At 32.0% G+C, this 20452-nt stretch overlaps 4 protein-coding genes across 7 annotated transcripts; 3 read left to right on the plus strand and 1 right to left on the minus strand.

Annotated features, from left to right (window-relative positions):
* Window positions 1-132: 132 nt before the first annotated feature.
* Window positions 133-2881, minus strand: LOC113517475 (FGGY carbohydrate kinase domain-containing protein). 4 transcript variants are annotated; one of them, XM_026902145.3, is made up of 5 exons: window positions 2782-2881; window positions 2252-2457; window positions 1301-2166; window positions 870-1092; window positions 133-637 (listed from the first exon to the last, which is right to left on the minus strand). In XM_026902145.3, exons 2-5 carry the CDS (start codon window positions 2435-2437, stop codon window positions 281-283), a joined length of 1632 nt encoding a protein of 543 aa, XP_026757946.2. In that variant the 5' UTR covers window positions 2438-2457; window positions 2782-2881; the 3' UTR covers window positions 133-280. The 4 variants fall into 4 exon arrangements, with proteins under 4 accessions (XP_026757946.2, XP_052757524.1, XP_026757944.2 ...); XM_052901564.1 differs by having other exon boundaries at window positions 2840-2861; XM_026902143.3 differs by having other exon boundaries at window positions 2666-2801.
* A 704-nt stretch (window positions 2882-3585) lies between these two features.
* On the plus strand, window positions 3586-4713 carry LOC113517571 (ribonuclease P/MRP protein subunit POP5). Its single transcript, XM_026902280.3, has 2 exons — window positions 3586-3866; window positions 4220-4713. Exons 1-2 carry the CDS (start codon window positions 3847-3849, stop codon window positions 4668-4670), a joined length of 471 nt encoding a protein of 156 aa, XP_026758081.1. The 5' UTR covers window positions 3586-3846; the 3' UTR covers window positions 4671-4713.
* A 5980-nt stretch (window positions 4714-10693) lies between these two features.
* LOC113517348 (catalase-like) lies at window positions 10694-13721 on the plus strand. The gene is made up of 2 exons (XM_026902003.3): window positions 10694-10819; window positions 12176-13721. The coding sequence occupies exons 1-2, from the start codon at window positions 10694-10696 to the stop codon at window positions 13598-13600; spliced, it is 1551 nt and encodes a 516-aa protein (XP_026757804.1). The 3' UTR covers window positions 13601-13721.
* A 413-nt stretch (window positions 13722-14134) lies between these two features.
* Window positions 14135-19328, plus strand: LOC113517346 (catalase-like). The gene is made up of 5 exons (XM_052901495.1): window positions 14135-14140; window positions 14459-14631; window positions 15654-15727; window positions 16611-16717; window positions 17685-19328. Exons 1-5 carry the CDS (start codon window positions 14135-14137, stop codon window positions 19137-19139), a joined length of 1815 nt encoding a protein of 604 aa, XP_052757455.1. The 3' UTR covers window positions 19140-19328.
* The last annotated feature ends 1124 nt before the right edge of the window (window positions 19329-20452 follow it).

Below are 20452 nucleotides of genomic sequence, written 5' to 3' on the forward strand. Positions count from 1 at the left end.
GAGCATGCATGAGGGTATACAATTAATTTATAATCAAATATACAATTTTTTAATTTACTACACTAAAAAAATATAACTACTTTTATATTTTATATCTAGGTATAAGTAATTCAAAACAAATGAAAAATATAGTATGTAGATAATTGTATATTTAATATAACACTTTGGGGTACTATTTACTTAATGATTATTTTTTTATTTATGTACAAAAGAAGACTTCCTTATTTGATCCTCCGAGTCTCATGACATGATTAAACAATAACCTTAACAGAAACACTACTTAATCCATAATAGTCCTGTACTTTAATTGATCTTGAAACATTTGTAAAAATACAGCGTATTTTTTATCATGAAATGTTTTTATATTCAAATTTGGATGTATAACTTCGGCTGTACCACCCATATTTTCAATAGCATCTTTAACAGTATTAAAATATAAAGAAGCACAAGCGCCCAATATGGCAGACCCAACCAAAACAGAATCTTTTTCATGTGGTTTCAATATAGGCAATCCAACAGTGTCAGCTTGTATTTGGACGAAAAGAGGATCCTTTGTGATTCCACCACAGATAAGTAGTGACTTGAAGGGTTGATAGCCAGCCTTCGTCAATGCATCTATAATATGCCTGGTACCGTACTGTAAACAAGAACAGAAATACTCATTATTTAGCAAGTAGGCAACACTTCAACTCAAGGCCCTCATAGAACAAGAGATAGCAAAAGATACACAACTCTGTTGTTGTCAAGTTTGCATGGATTACAGCGGCCAGTTATTATCAGATGGATATTAGTATGCTTGATTATTATCTTCCTTATATTTATAAAAAAAAGGGTAAGAAAACAAAATAAAAATTATCAAAGTATCATACCGATAAACCTTGTAATGTGGCAAGATACAGCAAGGCGAGGTTTTCTTCACTATCATTTATGGATAATCCAACAATCATACCTCTCATGTTAGGATCTGCTAATGGAGATCTATTTCCATGGAAATCTGGCCAAACATGAAACTCTTTAGTTAACAAACTTACATCATTCAAACCATGAGAGTTTGCCATTTTTACAAGTAACCCTCTAAGATGATTACGGACACTGTAAACATATATACATATTATTTATTTTAGAATATCTTTAAATATAAAATTATTTTTTATATCTATATACACATAATATAATTTACAATAGTTTCAGTAAATGAATAACAACATTATATACAAGATGATTATTCATGTATTACTTAAATAAACAAACAATGTCTTTATTAAGTATAGAAGATAATATATTATATAAAAGTGCTTACTCTCCAGTATTATGTACTTTCAATAATTTAACACCAGCTGGGTGGCTGGATATAATATAATCTAATAACATTCCAGAGGCACTTTGACCTGCTTCATTAAGCCACATATTTGGAACCATTGCACTGAAATATGGACCCCATATACCTTGAACTAAAATAGGGTTTTCATTAACAGCCATATGACATGTTGAAGTCCCACAAATCAAGCCCAAACGACTAGACATGTTCTTATCTATGCCTTCACCATGTGAACCTATCATACCGAGACCACCAGCATGAGCATCAATGATTGAAGTTGCAACTGGGGTACCTGGCCTTAGACCAAGTGTATTAGCAACTTCTACTGTGAGACCACCACATTTCTCTCCTGGCATCAACACTTTATTACCAATTTTTTCAAAGTTGTTTTCTGCAAGGTCATCTAAACCAATTTTAGATAGATAACTCATATTCCAACCATGTTTTCCATCAACCGAACACTCATAATTCCATTTGCAAACTAGAGAACATAATGATCTACTTAAGGATCCCGTAGCTTTCCATGTCAAGAAATCTGGAAGATCAAAAAAGTGTCCAAATTCTGACCATTTTGTTGAAAGATGCTTTTTTAACCATAGCAGTTTGGGCATCTCCATTTCTAAACTCACTTTTCCACCAACATATTTAAGTATTTCATGATTGGTTTTATTAATAATATCAGCTTCCACTTGAGCCCTGTGATCCATCCACATTATAATGTTTTGTTCGTTGTTATTGGAATCACTGACTGCTAATGGGTTGCCATTTTTGTCTAATGCCACTAAAGAGCAGGTTGCATCAAAACCAATGCCTTTTATGTTTGCTACATTTACATTAACAATGACATTCTGAAATTGCAATGATAATTTAAATATTAGAAGAAGGCTGTTACTAAAGTAGCCAATAGAAGAATATCTAAAAATATATATTTACCTTAATAACAAATACACAGCATTCCCATACATTGTTGGATGATTGTTCATAGTAATCAACTTTTGGTTTCCATGTTTGGAGCTCTTTAACAGATGTTTTCAGTACATGACCTTTATCATTTACAAGAGCTGCACGAACACTGCCCGAGCCCACATCAACTCCAATAAAATATACTTCGTTATTCATTTGTTTGAAAATAATTTAACCTTAAAGCATATACTCTTAATAGATAAATAAATATGACAGTAGTTATAATAAATTATGTATTAATATACACTTATTAAAAATTAGAAAGTTACTGTTTATTTCAGTTATATTTGTCTGTAAATATTACAGACAAATATAACCGAAATAAACAGTAGTGAAGATAAAATTCATAAATTATTTATAATAATAAGTTATAATAACACTTACAGTGCAGAGAACGCTACAATGTAATCACAGATTAGTGTCACTAACTGTAATAAGCAACAAGTAAAAAAATATAGACAAAATTTATAACCTTGGTTACAAGATAGGAGATAATATACCTATTATTGCTTCAATTACGTACAACATGTATTGTTATAGTATTAAACAAGAGATAACCTTGTAGCCCGGGTCAAAGCTTGAACTTTCCAGTACTATTTCATAAATAAGTACACGTAAATTACGTATTATTAATGTTACAAATATATACCTAACATGATATTGTTCTATTTCTTTCTTAATACGTTTAAACTGTGTATAAAATTTTAAAAGAAGAATTTAAGTTATTAGATAAATAAATACTAATATATATAACACAAAGCAAACTTTAGCAGTGCTGATTTGTCTTCTTGACATTTATTAATATTTTAAATATTACCGCCAGTCAGGTGTCTATTCATCGATCTAATGGGAGGGGGAGGGAGCTTTGGGGATAATTTTCGTAATATATATATATTTTTTTATAATTGACAATTGTTTGTAAAATGTTGCGAAATGAAATGCCGGAATTAAGCATACATTTTTACTGCTTATAAGATAAAGTTTAAGCAACTGTACTCTCCTTGTTTTACTTATGGTAATAAATGGGTTAATAAGTCAAGTACAAATAATACTTAGTTGTAGTTTGATCGATTACTACCGACCATCTCATAAGACAGAATAGTGAGGTTAATATATCTATCAATTTAAGATGTTAAGTATTTACGCATTTTTTAAATAGACAGTATAGCGTACTTACGTATTTTTAATATAATTTTATAGTTTTCATCACTAATGCTATTTTATCATCTTAAAGATGTATAAAAAGCTACATCCAAAGTCGTAAAGCGATCTGAAAAAAAAAAAAAAAATTATTGCCTACTTTGACAAACTAATGAGAATGACGTTTATTTGTTTACTTTTTCATTCTTTCATTTTAACTTTTACTTGCATTTTTATACAATTTATAATTTAAATTAAAAATATAAAAAAATATTTCAAACAACCACTAATGTTTTGAATGTCTATATACTTCAGTATTATTTAAAATTACATCAAGAATCGAGCTGTATAAAATAATTTGCTCTGACTAGCGCGAATTCATTCTTATTATTAAAGTATCTATCTATATAATTTAAAATAAAGCAATGGTACGCTTCAAAAACAGGTAACTAAGCTATTTAATTTTGCTATGTCTATATGTACAAGAGTATCATTTATTTAGCCTTAGTTTAAAAGAGCACAATATTATGCATGTTTACATAAAAAACATTTCAGTATAATTAACAGTTGTTTAGTAACCTCAGTACAGGATTTGCTTAAAAATGTATTTTTTTTATATTATTATGGTGACAAACAAGCATACAGCTCTCTTATGGTACTATAGTTTACAGACTACAATATAAAATCCATTCCGAATACTATGTACTAAGTTTTATGATGATTAGTTGAACTGTTGAAGCGTTAAGGGATAACAATTTATTAGGATTTTTGCAAAAATGAACTATAAATTCTTTGCAGGTATGTTACAGTGGAAATAGAAGCCCCTGAAGTTCCTGACTCAAGACCTCTCTACTTGAAGTCGAAAATATTCCATGAAAGTGTAATTAATAAAATACAACAACTATATGGTGATTTTGGAGTAGCAGCTGTGAGAACTGGGCTTCTAACAAAATACTGTAATGAAATTACAAGAATAGCTATAATTAGAGTTAGACATGGGCCCCATAGGTTTGTTGTCAGCAGTTTGCCATTTATTACTAAAATTGGTAAATTAGAAACAAGGTTAAGGACACTTCATGTGGGTGCTACATTGAAACATAGTTTCAAATTCATACAAAAACATCAAAGAGCATATTTAGATTCTGCATGGTGTTTACTGAAAACGGATGAGGAAAGAAAAAAGTTGGAAGCTGCTGTGATGGACTTCACAAAGACGGATGTGTCAGTAAATTTAGAGAACATCGTATAACTGTATTTCTTAAACTATTTTTTAATATACTTTATTAATTCAGTGTTTCTTTTTTTAAATATTTAATATATATGTTGCAGTCAAAACTCTTTACTAGTCAAAAGTACTATTGACTAGCAAAATCGGTCAAAACGACTTTTGACTGAACAGGTTGGTCAAAAGTGGTTTTGACTGAAAATTATTAGTTATTAGTACTTTTGACTACAAATTTGTGGTTAGGTTAGGTACTTTGTTTAAGTTTTATTGACTAAAGCATATGGTCAAAAATACTTTTGACTGGTTAAGAGTTTTGACTGCAACATATACATAATTATAAAATAATTGTGATTATTTTATGGTTTGAATATTTAGTTAAATACAATATTACTCAATATGGAACATGTATAATTTACAAATTTCACATTTTTTATAGAGTATTTTTATTTTTAGTGCCATATCTTGGTGAGTAGCATAATTAAACTATCCTTGAATATTATAATAGTCTTAATAATCTTTTTAAATTTTGATATTTGCTAATAAAGCCAGCCATTTGATAATGTTTAAACTTCGTAGCCATTATAATCTTTGTAATGCCATCAAAATATTGACTCTTCAAATTTTAAAATCATTAGCAGATAAGATCTGACAATCCATCAGTACTGTGTCTGTTCCAACGGAAGCTATTGTCAGCAAAGGAAATTGCCGGCCTTAGTACTAACAACATATCCTGTCAGGTCAATTTTTATGCGGTCCCACCCGTAAAACAATGTGTTTTTTTTTTACGGGTGTAGAAAAATCTTTTTTATGTTCGGCACGTAGGTACCACCTACATACCGATGATAGAACCTACAGTAGAATCTCGATAGTCCGAATATCGATTAACAGGACTTATTCTTCACGGCTCTAATTACTGATTTATAAATGGTATTATGTAATCCATTATAGCTCAGAAAACGTATGTACACATAAAATCGTTAACATAATAAAAAAAGCCGATCAAGTGCGAGTCGCACTAGCGCAACGATTGTCCTTCTCTCGTACAAAATCATTTTTGTGCAATAAATACAAAATTACGGTTTTCAGATTTTTCCTCTACTTCCGCTATATGACTGCTTTTTGCCAAATTTCATAATCCTAGGTTAATGGAAAGTATCTATGCGGCATAAATGGAATATAAATGGCCGTATCTTATTATTGCGTCGATTTAAAAGCTTGATTTTTTCACTGCTTAAAGAGATTACATACCTCAGTATATGATATTAATTTCAAATTGATATCTCCACGCGTTCCTAAGAAAAAAGGTCTTGACAGACAGACGGACGGACAACGAAGTGATCCTATAAAGGTTCCGTTTTTCCCATTGGAGTTACGGAACCTAAAATATTAAAATTTGATTATTGTTTGATTTGTCTTTGTAATCGACTATCCAGATATTCGATTACACGGAATACCCTTGGTTTTATTTGATTCGTATAATTAAGATTCTACTGTACATAGATGACGTGGGTTTGTGCGCCATGTTGTGGAAAAGTTAATAAAATTCTGGTATGTAGTTATTATTTACCTCTAATTGCGTCGCGTTAAGTCCCGATCGTGAATTTCTATTTGAATTTACAGCGGTCAACCGTTATTTTTTTTTTTTATACCACTGTGGTGGCAAACAAGCATACGGCCCACCTGATGGTAAGCGGTTACCGTAACCTATGAACGCCTATATATGCAATACCAGAGGTATTACGCGCGCGTTGCCGACCCTGAAGAAACCTCTTTCCCCCTTTTGAAGAACCCCATGCTGTAGTCTCTCGGGAAAACCTCGGCAGGGATCTCATTCTATAATCTGAGTGATCGTGGGAGGAAACATTTCTGAAACCGCGTTGTACGCGACCATTTAGGCTGTAAATATGAGGGTGAACTCCTTGACCTGTCGATGGCGAGCTTTACGATGATAGAAAGTGGCCGTAGGCATCATATTGAATAATTCCTCTGAGCACAATCCGTTGTATAAGCGGTAGAACACGCAGAGTGAGGCAAAATCTCTCCTAAGACTTAAGGGTTCGATACCGCTTGCAAGCATGTTTCGTAATTTTCTTTTAATATGACATGTGATACTGTTTATATCCACGTACATTTGTGATTATTTTCCAGGGAGGCGGAAAGTTTAGCCCTTTAAAAAAGCCTATATATACTTTTAGACATGTCTGCGTATAATAACTATGCTTGCATCTTTGCACTTCATTGATGTAATGACTATCTTCCGATCGTCTAATAGATTCATAGATTTAGTATAACGTACATATAATTGAGGCACCAATATGGATATATGCCTAACCTAGATAAGTACTATTCGGCTTGCGTGAATTTGCTTGCATGTCCTAGTAACATTATAAATATACAATTTCCTTGACCTTTTTTTGTTTGCTTTAAATTATTGTTAAACTTTTGATTTTGGTTCTTTATCACATTTGTAAATTTCATAGATAATACATTGATTAATACTGTAAGCAAGGATGAACTTATCTCTGAAAGAGATCTCTTCCAGTCAACCCAATACAAGACAAAACATGTAGTTTGTCGTCAGTTAAAATACGCGAGTGCTGTATCTAGTTTTTATCCACAGTTTTGTCCGTGTGATTGGGATATATTAATTGACCTATATCTTCCTCCAAAATATTAGAATACTACGTAAGTATAACGCTTAAATTCACGAGGATTGGAAAAACGGTTAAGTCGTCAAGAGCAATAACAAACACACTTACATTCAAATATCAGTAATAATATTTTATGTAATTGTAAAGTAAATTTATCTATTTATATAAAAGTTTCTCCACTAATTTCTAAATAGTAATTTAAAGAAGAGATAAAACAGCAATTTCATAGGTAAGGACCTAATACAGTGTGGGAAAGAGATTGTTGGTAATAGAAACTAGTGGCCCGTTTTAGTAATCTTTGTCAAGTTGACTTATATGCAGTCCCCTGAAAACCATCACGTTTACTTCCTGGTGAATTGGGTGTCATGATGGGCGAACAGATCTGCCTTCGTCTTCGTCTATCATCATTCACTGGTATCCCATCAGAGTCAATTGATAAGGCAGGCAGGATTATCATTTAATTTTCGTTAAAAAATATAAGTAGACTGATCAATGGCGAACTAAGCCCTACAAAGGCCCGGGAGGTCCCAGTTTACAAGCTTTTTGTTCAGTTCACATTTGTATGTATTAATCATCATCATCGTCGGCACCACCGACGAGCGATAATGCACAAGCGGAAGCGGACTGGACTGGTCATTAACTAGTGTGTGTTACCAATGACGACCTATGGAGCTGAAACATGGTCCTATACAAGTTGGCCATATGCAGCTTCAAATCTCATCTCAGCGAGCTATGAAAAGGACTATGCTCGTAGTTAGAAATGAGGATATCCGCAAAAAAACCGACATAGTTCGAAGGAAAAGTAAGCTGAAGTGACAATGGGTTGGTCATATGTGACTATGGCTTGAAGGATCGATAGCTGATGGGAAGATAGGTTTTTAAGCGGCGATTTCGCACGGTAATAGCTATAGTTATTAAATTGTAATGGGGACCACATACATATATTTGCACTGGCCAAAAGACTTAGCTCGGCTGCTTTTGCTATCAGAAAAATTAGACAGTTAATTGATTAAGCTAGTGTATTTTAGTTATTTCCACAGTATAATGTCGTATATTATGCGGGAGGGCGGCTGATATAGATTCAATTTTTATATTACAAAAAAGAGCAATTCGTTCAATATATAATTTACCGTGTCGCGAATCTCTCAGAGAACGCTTTTAAGAAACAGGTATCCTTACTATTTCCCTGTCAATATATATATATGAAAATATTATGTACGGACGTAAAAACTTAAATTTATTCACAAAGAATAGTCACTTACATGCTTTCAATACAAGGAATAAAAATAAATTAAATATGCCTAGTTTTCGTCTTAAAAAAGTAAGTACTATATCTTTCATGGGACATTGTATACGTTTTTATAATAAATTGCCAGATAATGTTTTGAATTTAAATGAAGGGAAATTTAAGATACATGTAAAAAATACACTTTGCGCTAAAGCTTATTATAAAATAAATGACTACTTGAATGACTGCAATGCGTGGACTTAATTACAATTTTAACTTTTGTTATGATGCATATAACATTCCCATTGACATAATTATCATCAGATAAACTTATTATAAGTTTATTATTGACATGTTGTAATTTAAATAATGTAAATCAAACATTGTAATGGGGGAGAACTGTGTTACAGCCTATACTGTAAATACTATAAATGACGTAGTGGAGTAACTTGAAACAGTCATGGTCGCTATAAAGTACAAACTTGTGGCGGCGTGGTGGGCCGGGTCGATGTGCTCCCTCTAATATGGCCGAGTGCAATGATGGTTGGCTCATCCGTCATACTCGTGAACGGGTGTTGTATGTGGAGACTGGTCTGTTTGGGTTACAAACTGATTAAACTATTTGCTTTTGCAATAGCATATGCTGGTGGTCACTCTGTTCTCCCAAATTTGAATGAATCTGTATTGTTGTAAACAAGTATAAAATTTATTTGAAAAGAAAACGAGCTGAGTTTCTTGTCAGTTCTTCTCATCTCGAAATCATTCCGAACTGACGGTAGATTTGACATATCATAAGAGTCTGTAATAGACCTACATGAATAAAGATATTTTGAATTGAATTGGACAAACGCAGTGTAGGACGACCTCACTAGATAGAGTAACGACCTCAAATGCATTGTAGGAAGACAGTGTATATAGGTGGCTCAGTACCGTTTTTTATGGCACTTTATAGAGGAGGCCTAGTTCGGCAGTGAACAAATAATGACTGATATGATGATTATGATGATAAACATAAGGTATATTTTATATAAAAAATTAGAGATCCCTATGAAAATTACAATAATGTAATCCAATTATGTATTAAAGCTTAGGTATATAAAATACAAATAAATTTATCTTTTTAGATAGAAATCTACTCGTGCGAGGCCGGGGCGGATCTCTAATCTTAGATAATTAGGAAAATTAATTATTAGATATGAATTTAATAACAACATTGGATACAATATTAATTAGCAGCAAACCCAGAGGCAATTAAACATAGAGAACGTCCTAGACAATCACCTCATCAGCGCTCCTCTAGCAGAGCATATATTATAAATTTTAAGTAGTACTACTAGTAGTAAACATTGGAGACTGAAGTTCTGAATTATTTATTTAAAAATTGTTACATTAAATATTAAAAAATAATTGAATTAAAAAAATAAATAATTAGAAGTTTCTACGTCTACATTTTTGTCTAGCAAAATTGTTAATAACATCGTTATAGTTTGAAGATAGCAATAAATTTAATTCAATATTAAATATTGTTAACGAATTTAATCTCTTATCTGTCAACCATGACGGAAGAAGAGAAGCGCGAAGATAATTTTTTAGTCTTTTAGAGGTAGGAAAATTTTCTCCGCTTATCACTGCAATTGCTGAATGCCGTCGATACGCACATTCTTAAGACAATGTTAATGTTTTGGGTAAATTGTATAAATATCTTTTATATTGTGTAAGTAGGTGCATGTGTTCTCACTGACATAATTGATTATGTTTTTTTTCTTTGCTTAAAAATTCTGTATTCGCGCTCTCTTTTAACTTGCGCTCCTATCTAGTTTGCCTTAAGGATAATCTGCCTCTAATCAGACCTCACAGATTAAAAAACGGAATTTTATTATAAATATTAATACCTATTCGTTCAATTGAACAGTAAGCTTCTACTTATGTCAAGTATTAAAACTAATAATATAGTAAAAAAAAAAAATTTTTTTTGTTACAAATTGACTACATTGTTGTTAACAACATTTATATTATGTAGTTAACATACAACACGCATAGTATCGGAAGTTCTAAATTGATTCGATTAATCTGCACATTAATTAATTTGTAACATAACTATCATGCTTATTTAAACTTGGTAAGACGAATTTCTTAACAGACTTAATGCATTCTTTGTTGGCGAGATAATGATTGTGCCCTCTATATTAGTGTCGTGGCTTATGGGAGTCGTTTGTGCTTCTTATGTCGATTATGTCAATAACACATTGCAACCTGTTCAACGCCAACTTCTGGATTTCAAACTGCAACATCCGGTAAATAAATATACGTAATTTTTAATTACACAAGACAAATTTAATTTGCGACATTTACTGACCGAGATAAAAAGTAGCCTTTATCTTTGTCCATTCCATTTAGTGGGTACGTTGATACAAATTTCCTTGTGATCGGTTAAGCGATTAAGACGCTATGAGGTAACTAACAAACAATCAAACTCACTTTCACGTTTGTAACACTAGTAAGGATTACAGTATCATTCAATCATTCATAAATACAAAGAAAATGAATCGGAACCTTAAATTTAATTCTTTGTCACTCATTTGCTGTGATTTATTACATTAAATTATAACATAATACACCTCCCTCCCTCCTTTTTACTTGAAAGTTCTGCAATGAATATATATATTAAAAAATATATGGAATTTATACCTTGGTAAATGTTATTTTTAATGAGAGCGAGGGCACCAATAAAGGCTGATAGTCGAAAATGAAAAGGTAGGTCAGTTAGCCCACTGTGATGAATACATCTGGAATTCAGCACGATGATTTCCAGGGGGAACCACGTGAAGGTCCACCTGACAGGGTATATTGCTAGCAATGGGGCTGGTAGTCCGCATAAGTGACAATCCCTTTCCCCTTTTGGTAAATGTACTGACCCTCATATCATGGGGGGAATGGATTGTTAGTAATGGGGTCTAATAGCCCCATTACTAGCAATATCCCCTGTCAGGTCAACCTCCACGTGGTTCCCCCTGGAAATCATTCTAGTTGAATTCGTTCCAATTCTAGTTGAATTCGTCAGGATGGGCTAACTGACCTGCTCTCATGCTCATCTGTCATCTATCACTAGTACCCCGCCAATGTATGCCAATAGCGCAGGCGGGGGGTTACTATACCATTATCACCCATTAAAAAAAAATCCTCATATTATAACTTCATAATACACAACTAGTAACTAGATGACGTTTTATATTTAAGTGAAAGAAAATTTAAAATATATATAAAAAGGACTCTCTGTATAAAATCATATTATAAATTAAATGACTATTTAAATGACAAAACTGCGTGGATTTGAATTTTGTATTAATGTGAATTGTATTGTAAATGTAATTATTGTAATTTTTTTTAAATCAATATTATTTTATATAGTAATTATTATAATTATAGATTGACGTATCATAAGAATCTGTAACAGATGTATATGAATAAAGATGATTGATTGATTGATTGATTGATTGAGTGAAACACTTTACAATACAATACGTGTCACTGTGGTGTGAGGGTTCTGTATTTTTAATAACATAATTTATTGTCAATAAAGGAAAATTAAAAATAAAACATTATAATAGTTCAATAATTAATTAGTTATATAATTTGACATTTAATTTTAGGAACCTGTCGGAATATTAACAACAACGGCCGGGAGACCAGTAGATATAAGAGAAACAATTACTCTGAATAATGATGGTCTTACTTCAAACGAATATCTTTTGGATCATATGTTGCACTTTGATGCTGAGAGGATACCTGAAAGAGTAGTACATGCTAAAGGAGCAGGCGCATTTGGTTATTTTGAAGTAACTCATGATGTGTCCCAATATACAAAAGCAGACGTTTTTAACGTTATTGGTAAAAGAACTCCTGTTGCCGTTAGATTTTCAACGGCTCTAGCGAGCAAAGGTGGGAATGATCTCTCTAGGGAGTTAAAAGGTTTTACTGTAAAATTTTACACGAATGAAGGAAACCTAGATTTGTTAGGGTTAAATATACCTGTTTATTTTTATGCAGATCCTATACTTTTCTCTGCATTTATTCATGCTTTCAAAAAAAATCCACGCACCGATTTATTCGACTCAACTGCGCGATGGGATTTCATGGTACTAAAACCCAGTGTTTTGCACGCATTATTTTGGATCTTTTCTGACTATGGTATTCCAAATGGATACAGGAAAATGGATGGATTTCCAATACACGTGTATGAATTGTGTAATGAACACGGGGACAGATATTACGCTAAATTCAATTTCAGAACTGAACAAGGTTTTGAAAATTTAACAACAGCTGAGGCAGCCGCAATATCAGCTGAAGACCTAGACTATGGTATACGAGATTTGTATAATAATATTGCTCTGAATAATTTTCCGTCGTGGCGACTAGAAATGGATATTATGTCATTGCATGACATTACTAACATTGATTATAATCCCTTCGACGTTACGAGATTATGGAAAAATGGCACTTATCATACTGTACAAATTGGACGATTAGTACTGGACAGGAATCCTGATAATGTTTTTAAAGATGTAGAAAAAAGTGCGTTTAATCCGGGAAATTTAGTATCTGGTATAACCGGTTCTCCAGATACGCTGTTTAAAGGTAGAAAATTATTTTATAGAGATACATTAAATTATCGTTTAGGGACTAACCATAATAAAATTGATGTTAACGCACCGAAATATCTTAAGACTTATAATCGTGATGGAGTAGCACCAGTGGAGGATAATATGAAAGACGCACCTAATTACTATCCAAATACATTCAATGGTCCAGTGCCTATTGTCGATGAATCCCGTCCCAAACAACGAATGATTGTATTTGAAAGTAATGCTGTTGACTTACAACCTCATTCTGATTTTTACATATACGTTTTGAGTGATGAAGGACAAAGACAGAGATTTATTGATAACATTGTTTTAACACTTGTGCCGGTGGTTCCGAAAGTTCGAGAGAGAGCTCTGAACCTTCTTACTCTTATACACTCGGAATTAGGTAGAAGAGTTCGTGCGGGAGTAACAGCAGCAATAGCTATAAATTAATCAATTAACACAATATTTGGGTTAAATGTCTCTTACTTGTACATGAATAATGTTCATTATATAGATTGTATTTTTTAATAATATAATTAGAAATTTTATTACAATTGAGGTTCCTACTCATTAAATCTGTAAATCTGTATATATATATTATTTTTATATATTTGGTTCATATGGAAACAACATTATAAGCTTCTATTTTTATAATATGTCGGTACTAGTCTGTATCGTCAAAATGTAATTATAATTTTACTGTTTGTGTTAAAATAAACTAAAAAATACTATATTATTTTTTTTGCACACATTACCCAGAGCCGGTGAACAATGGAAGCAAATTTAACAAATTTAAAAATTAATTCCTGTTAGTCTATTGGTCATCGTGAGACAGCGGTTGAACGGTTTTCAACGAACATTTTTAATAATATTATTAATAGTAGGTATTAACACAAACAATGATACACGTTTTATTAAACAGAATAAGTAGATCAGGAGAATTAGCTAATCTTCTTTGTTTTTTTGAAGCGAAAAAAGGTAAAGATGAAGGTAAGTGAGAGGTCTTATCGGGATAAATCTCTCACGAATGAACTACAACGGAGGTTACACTAACATAAAAGAGGATATTATCATCATCATCATATTAGCCTTTAACTGTCCACTGTTGAACATAAGTTTTCCCCATAAGAGGAGTTTTGCTTTTGGCAGTCGGGTTGGCAAACACAGGCTTTGATGATGTTTTAAGAAGGACGCTACTGCCCATCCCAAACCATTAAGTTTCCTTAGTCGCCTCTTACGACACCCACGAAAAAGTAAGGGGTGGCTAATTCTACGTCGGATCCAATATGTAATTGCTGTTGGCCACAGATGGACTTTACAGTTTCATCGGGCGCATGCAGGGGCGCGTGCAGATGTCATTCCAAGCCCGTGAGTGGGGAGCAACGAAGTATCGATTCTTACCGATGGACTGTGGCGTACGTAAGGGGAGAGGTGTTTGGCAATGTTATTGGATCATCGAGATTCACGAATACATGCCTCGAGTGCGACGTTTAAGGAATCAATATGTTAATGCAAATGGGAATCTAAAAGAATGCTTTTTTGGTCGAGTTGTCTTTGGGAAAGAGTTTGATTCTTTACTTTAGCTTGCTAGTTTGTTTAAAATAGTTTTCACTACCACAAGGTTGAGGTCGGGGGAGACACTATAAATAATCCTTATCGTTTGTGTCTTCTTCAATGTTTCTTATAATTTCATTAAATGGGGGCGTAAGTAGGGATGTGTAATGTATTCAGTCTGAATCCTTTTCCTTTTTATGATATCTAATATTAAAAAGTATGAGATATTATATAACTGTGATGTATTCTTCTTTTCATTTAAGAGTTTCCTCTTGTCGGTGCAACTAATTCATGCATATTCTTCCAGCCAGTTCTATCCCAAGCCATGTCCTTGGCCTCCCTATACGACATGACACCTAGTATTTCTTTTATTTGCCCCATGTAATTATTCCTTGGTCTTCCTCTTTTGCTCTCTATTTTTCCCTCTACTATGCTCTTAAAAAAAATCGTCATGTCGTATAAGCTTTCTAAATAAAGCTACCCAGTAGTGAGATGACCTTGCTTTTGCAAAGGAATTTTGCTTAAAGAAGGTGCTTTCGTTTCATTTTTTTTTAATTAATACAATAATTTTAATTTGATACTGATATAAATTGGTTGATTTAGTTTGATATTTGATATAAATTTAGCTTTATTAGCTTCAGCCATTCTCATTACTACAAACAGTATTTTTATTGACAGGGAGAAATTTTTTGTAAGGATCGAAAAATGACAAAATGTCCAGATAATTAAATATATATATATATATATATATATATATATATATATATATATATATATATATATATATATTAGTTCGATTTTACCATACTTATGTAGATATCAGGAGGTTACGACTACGGGTAACGAATTCGAAATACTTTAACATTGTTAGATATTATTTATACGTACCACGTATTTTTTATATACATATATGCATGTTATATGTGTATTTCAGTGTTTTTATTTGTAGGGAAGTTTTTATCTTCAGTAAAAGTAGTATCGGCAAAATCGCCCCTCTAGCTAGTTTGCTTGTGTCTACCTCACGTACACTAGCTACCTAGTCGAAGCGTCGAATGAGATAAATTCTTTATTTATCACCAATCGTTTATTCTATCACTAGAAGCAGTATAAGTATGTCGTATATATACCAATAGGTATATATCTAGATCTATTATGAATCGCTCTATATTTATAAGGCGAAATAGAAAGCGCCCAATAAAATCACTCAGAATGGGGAAGAGAAGGGTTTGCTACTTATGGGGATATTAACGTTAGCCCCATTTGTTGCAATCCCTATCAGGTTGATCTCCATGCGGTCTGTCTTAAAAACTATACTAGTTTATTCTTAAGTTAATTCATATATCCGTCAAAACCTTGCACAGGGCAACAGATACTAAGGCCGGTCCTGACTCTAACAATCGACTATCTAAGGATATAACATATCATAACACCTAATACAAATACGCACCTACTATTGGTTTTCCCGTTAGACAAATTAAATTCATTTATTATCAATTATATTTGATTCACAATAACGTTTAATTATTCTTTTATTCAAGTTAATGATAGGAAATTCGTTGTTTTCGTTTATAATTTATACAGAAATCAAATTAACCATAAGTATTATAGTTATATAAACTCGGCCGCATCAATTTTGAACACAAAAGTAGTATTTATCGGCAAGAAAATGATTGTGTTTAACACAATACTCTTATGGCTTACGGGGATGGTTTGTGCTTCTTACGATGATTACCTGAATAACACGTTGGAACCTGCTGATCGACAATTACTAGATTTCAAACTGCGCCATCCGGTAAATATTATTGATATTCTATATAAATTGAGAATGCATTATCATATAAAATACAAATTATTTTATTTAAAATACTTTTAAAATAAAAGTTTCACCGTTTTCATTTAATTATAGAATTTAAAGTATGTCAGGAGCGTCGAATTGGAAAACTAATGTTCCACATGAATGGAGGCAGTAAATTGGATGTGTTAAAAAAGCTAGAGAAAAAAAATAGCTCAAGTGTGAGTGGAACTCACACGACTAGGGTTCCGTACATAAAAAATTCTGTAATAGGTTTTTGTTTTCCTTAGTTAAAAATATTTTGATTTTGCGTAAAGTATATGATTGATTTTGTTTATTCAAATATGTAAGTATGAGATAAAATGGTCATATCGTGTTTTTGTTTTTTAACGATGACAAAGACATTGTTATTTTTCAGTAGTTTGTGAATTGTGATTTTTTTTTGTTCTTGTGTTAACAATAATTTATAAAAATTTTAGTTTGGTCATTTCGAAGAAGGCGGAACTATGCGTGTTTAATTTTACATAAATACTTTTAATGATTGTAATGGATCCAGTATACAATCTTTACTATTCACAAAAAGTACTTATTCGGATATCCTATTCTGATTCAAAAAGGCATGTGTATATTTATAATAAAAATATTTAAAAATAGATATGGTGAAACAAAACAAAAGTATTTTGAATAATATAATTGTCTATAGTTGTAAGTACATCATTATGGTATATTAATTATTGGCTTTAATTTTGCATTATATACAGTTTACAATAATAATTAGAGTAATCAAAAATTCCGAAATACATGTTCATAAAACTCATTTGTGATGAAACTAAACAACTTTTCTTAAAATGAAAAGGGATCGGAAAATGGAAACATCCCTATTTAGAATAAAAAAAAAGAGCAAAAAAGTTTATGCTCTACCCACTCTAGTAAAGTTATGGTATGATGGAGAAATTTTTATTTCTTTATTCTTTATTGTACACAAACATAATGTTAAGAACAATTAATTTTAAACGTAATGTACAAAGGCGAGCTTAACTCTAATGAGTGATTTCTTCTAGCAAACCAGCATTTCTCATTTATTAATTTAATATTATCATGGAATAATTTATATTCTCACATTTTCATAATATATATTCTAATTTACAAAATAAACTTTATATAGCTCTCTTGGTATTTACATTTCAGAAACCTATCGGAATTTTATCCACAATGGCGGGAATACCAGTAGACGTAAGGGATACAACTACATTGAATAACGATGCTCTTGTTTCGAATGAGTATTTTTTGGACGATGTAATGCACACCGTTGCAGAGAGAATACCGGAAAGAGTAGTGCATGCTAAAGGAACGGGTGCATTTGGTTATTTTGAAGTAACTCATGATGTTTCTGAATATACAAAAGCTGATGTTTTTAACGGTGTTGGTAAAAAAACTCCAGTTGCTGTTAGATTTTCAACAGCGTTAGGAAATAAAGGAGGAAATGATATTGCCAGGGAAATAAAAGGATTTACCATAAAATTTTATACAAATGAAGGAAATCTGGATTTCTTAGGATTGAATGTTCCGGTTTATTTATACTCAGATCCTAATATATTCACTCAATTTGTTCATGCTTTCAGAAGAAATCCGCGCACAAATTTATTTGATAACACATCACGATGGGATCTTATAATATTAAGGCCTATTCTTTTGAATGCATTATTTTGGCTTTTCTCAGACTATGGATCTCCAAATGGTTACAGAAAGATGGATGGATTTCCATTACATACATATGAATTGAATAACAAGCATGGAGATAGATATTATGCTAAATTCAGTTTTAGAACTGAACAAGGCTTAGAAAATCTAACAACAGCCGAAGCAGCAACAATATCTGGTCAGGACCTGGATTACGCTACAAGAGATCTGTATAATAATATTGCTTTAAAAAATTATCCATCATGGCGAATAGAAATGGACGTTATGACATCACATGATATTACCAATGTTGACTTCAATCCCTTCGATGTGACTAAATTATGGAAAAATGGTACTTATCACACAGTACAAATTGGACGATTAGTACTTGACAGGAATCCTGATAACTTTTTTGAAGCTGTAGAATTAAGTGCATATAATCCTGGCAGTTTAGTTCCTGGCATTAATAGTCCTCCAGATACAATGTTCAAAAGTCGAAGATTATTTTACAGGGATGCACAAAATTATCGCTTGGGTATTAATCATAACAGAATTAATGTAAATGTACCGAAATATCTTAAGACGTATAATCGCGATGGGGTAGCACCAGTGGATGATAATATGAAAGATGCGCCAAATTACTATCCGAATTCATTTAATGGTCCTGTACCTGTCGTCAATGAGGCCCGTCCCAAAGCTCGAATGATTGTATTTGAAAGTAATGCAGTTGATTTGGAGCCTACTTCTAATTTCTATAAATACATTTTGAACGATGAAGGTAAAAAACAAAGATTTATTGATAACATAGTTTTATCACTGGTTAATGTAGTTCCAGAAATTCGAGAAAAAGCCCTAAAACTTCTTACGCTTGTAGACTTGGAATTAGGTATAAGAGTTCGAGCAGGAGTAACAGCAGCTAGAGCAAGAGTAAGAGACGAATCCTTGGTCACAATTCATCATTAGATACGTACTATAAAAACATCTTTTGAAGTGATACTACTATATATAGTTCCCCATCTATCAGAATGTCCAGGGTAATATATGTTCACTACTGACATTTTATATACTTATATATTTAGAGTTAAAAATATTAATTGGATATACTTTGTCAGAGTTAGGAACATATTTATATATTGGTTATGTTTATGTACAATTAATAGAGAGGTATAATAAATAATTAATTTATTATTATTTTTTTGTAAATAGCTTACAATGCATATTGTTGAAAAAGTAAATAAATAAAAAAGATTTGCCATATTAGTATATTTGGGATGAAAGAAGATATATGTTTTGTACCATATAATGTCTAACTGATATAATACGCCTACGTACAATACGCCTCGTTTAATGCAAGTTTTCAATAGACTTAAAAAGAAAGAGCTTCTCAATTATATTGTTTTTTTTTTTGTTTCTTGTTGTTTTAGTTATGAACTCCGTCAGCTGTAAACTGATTCGGAAAATTCTTTTTTATTTGAAAGGATATGCTTATAGATTGGTTCCTAAAAAAAGTTTTATCAAAATCGGTTCAGTAGTTTAGTTTTTAAATATAAATTACTGGTTCTGCCAAAATCGAAGTAGGGTTTTTTGTGGAACACGAAACGGAATTATTGGTAAATGTAGAATTAGAATAATATTGGTAAATGTAGAAGTAGAATGGTAAATATAAAAAAAATCAGATCTTATGGAAATAAATAAAATTATTTTACTTTTTAAGAGTGGTAGTAAAGGTAATCTTTCCAACTTTAGACTTCTTTTCATATTACCTACAATTAATAACATTTTTAGAAAAATAAAGATTGAACAATTAGTTTGTATTGTATTGTATTGTAAAATCTTTATTGTACATGACTCAGATTAAACACTGATAAATGATTTAATATACAATGGCGGATTTATCCCATAAAGGGATCTCTTACAGTCAACCTTTGAGAAGCTGAAAGAAAACTATGTAGAATGTATAAGGAATATATATATATATATATATATATATATATATATATATATATATATATATATATATATATATAGCGTATCTTTTTTAACATCACCAAAGCATAACCGCGGTTGCTAACTCGCCTGCCGCAAAACTCTTCTTATGTGGGACGATTAAATAGAAAAAAAGGTTCCTTTTTAAAAGGCCGGCAGCACACCTGCAATGCCGTAGGTGTTGTGGGTGACCATGGGCGGCGGTAGTCACTTACCATCAGGTGAGCCGCATGCTCGTTTGCCCCCTGTGTTGTCAAAAAAAAAAAGGTAATACGAACAGAAATATAACA

Source organism: Galleria mellonella, unplaced genomic scaffold (genome assembly GCF_026898425.1).
Source record: "Galleria mellonella isolate WM207_F2 unplaced genomic scaffold, CSIRO_AGI_GalMel_v1 utg78, whole genome shotgun sequence".
Classification (NCBI taxonomy): Eukaryota; Metazoa; Arthropoda; class Insecta; order Lepidoptera; family Pyralidae; genus Galleria; species Galleria mellonella.

Bases quoted from the DNA above. Each gene is read 5' to 3' on its own strand.
- LOC113517571 (XM_026902280.3), top strand. From the start codon at position 3,847: ATGGTACGCTTCAAAAACAG. The intron at 3,867-4,219 runs GTAACTAAGCTA...AATTCTTTGCAG, and splicing joins ATGGTACGCTTCAAAAACAG to GTATGTTACAGTGGAAATAG.
- LOC113517475 (XM_026902145.3), bottom strand. From the start codon at position 2,437: ATGAATAACGAAGTATATTTTATTGGAGTTGATGTGGGCTCGGGCAGT. The intron at 2,167-2,251 runs GTAAATATATAT...TTGCAATTTCAG, and splicing joins GCTGTGTATTTGTTATTAAG to AATGTCATTGTTAATGTAAA. The intron at 1,093-1,300 runs GTAAGCACTTTT...ATATGTTTACAG, and splicing joins AAAGTACATAATACTGGAGA to TGTCCGTAATCATCTTAGAG.
- LOC113517346 (XM_052901495.1), top strand. The intron at 14,632-15,653 runs GTGCGACGTTTA...TTTTATTTGTAG, and splicing joins TTCACGAATACATGCCTCGA to GGAAGTTTTTATCTTCAGTA. The intron at 15,728-16,610 runs GTACACTAGCTA...ATTTAATTATAG, and splicing joins TTTGCTTGTGTCTACCTCAC to AATTTAAAGTATGTCAGGAG.
- LOC113517348 (XM_026902003.3), top strand. From the start codon at position 10,694: ATGATTGTGCCCTCTATATTAGTGTCGTGGCTTATGGGAGTCGTTTGT. The intron at 10,820-12,175 runs GTAAATAAATAT...ATTTAATTTTAG, and splicing joins ATTTCAAACTGCAACATCCG to GAACCTGTCGGAATATTAAC.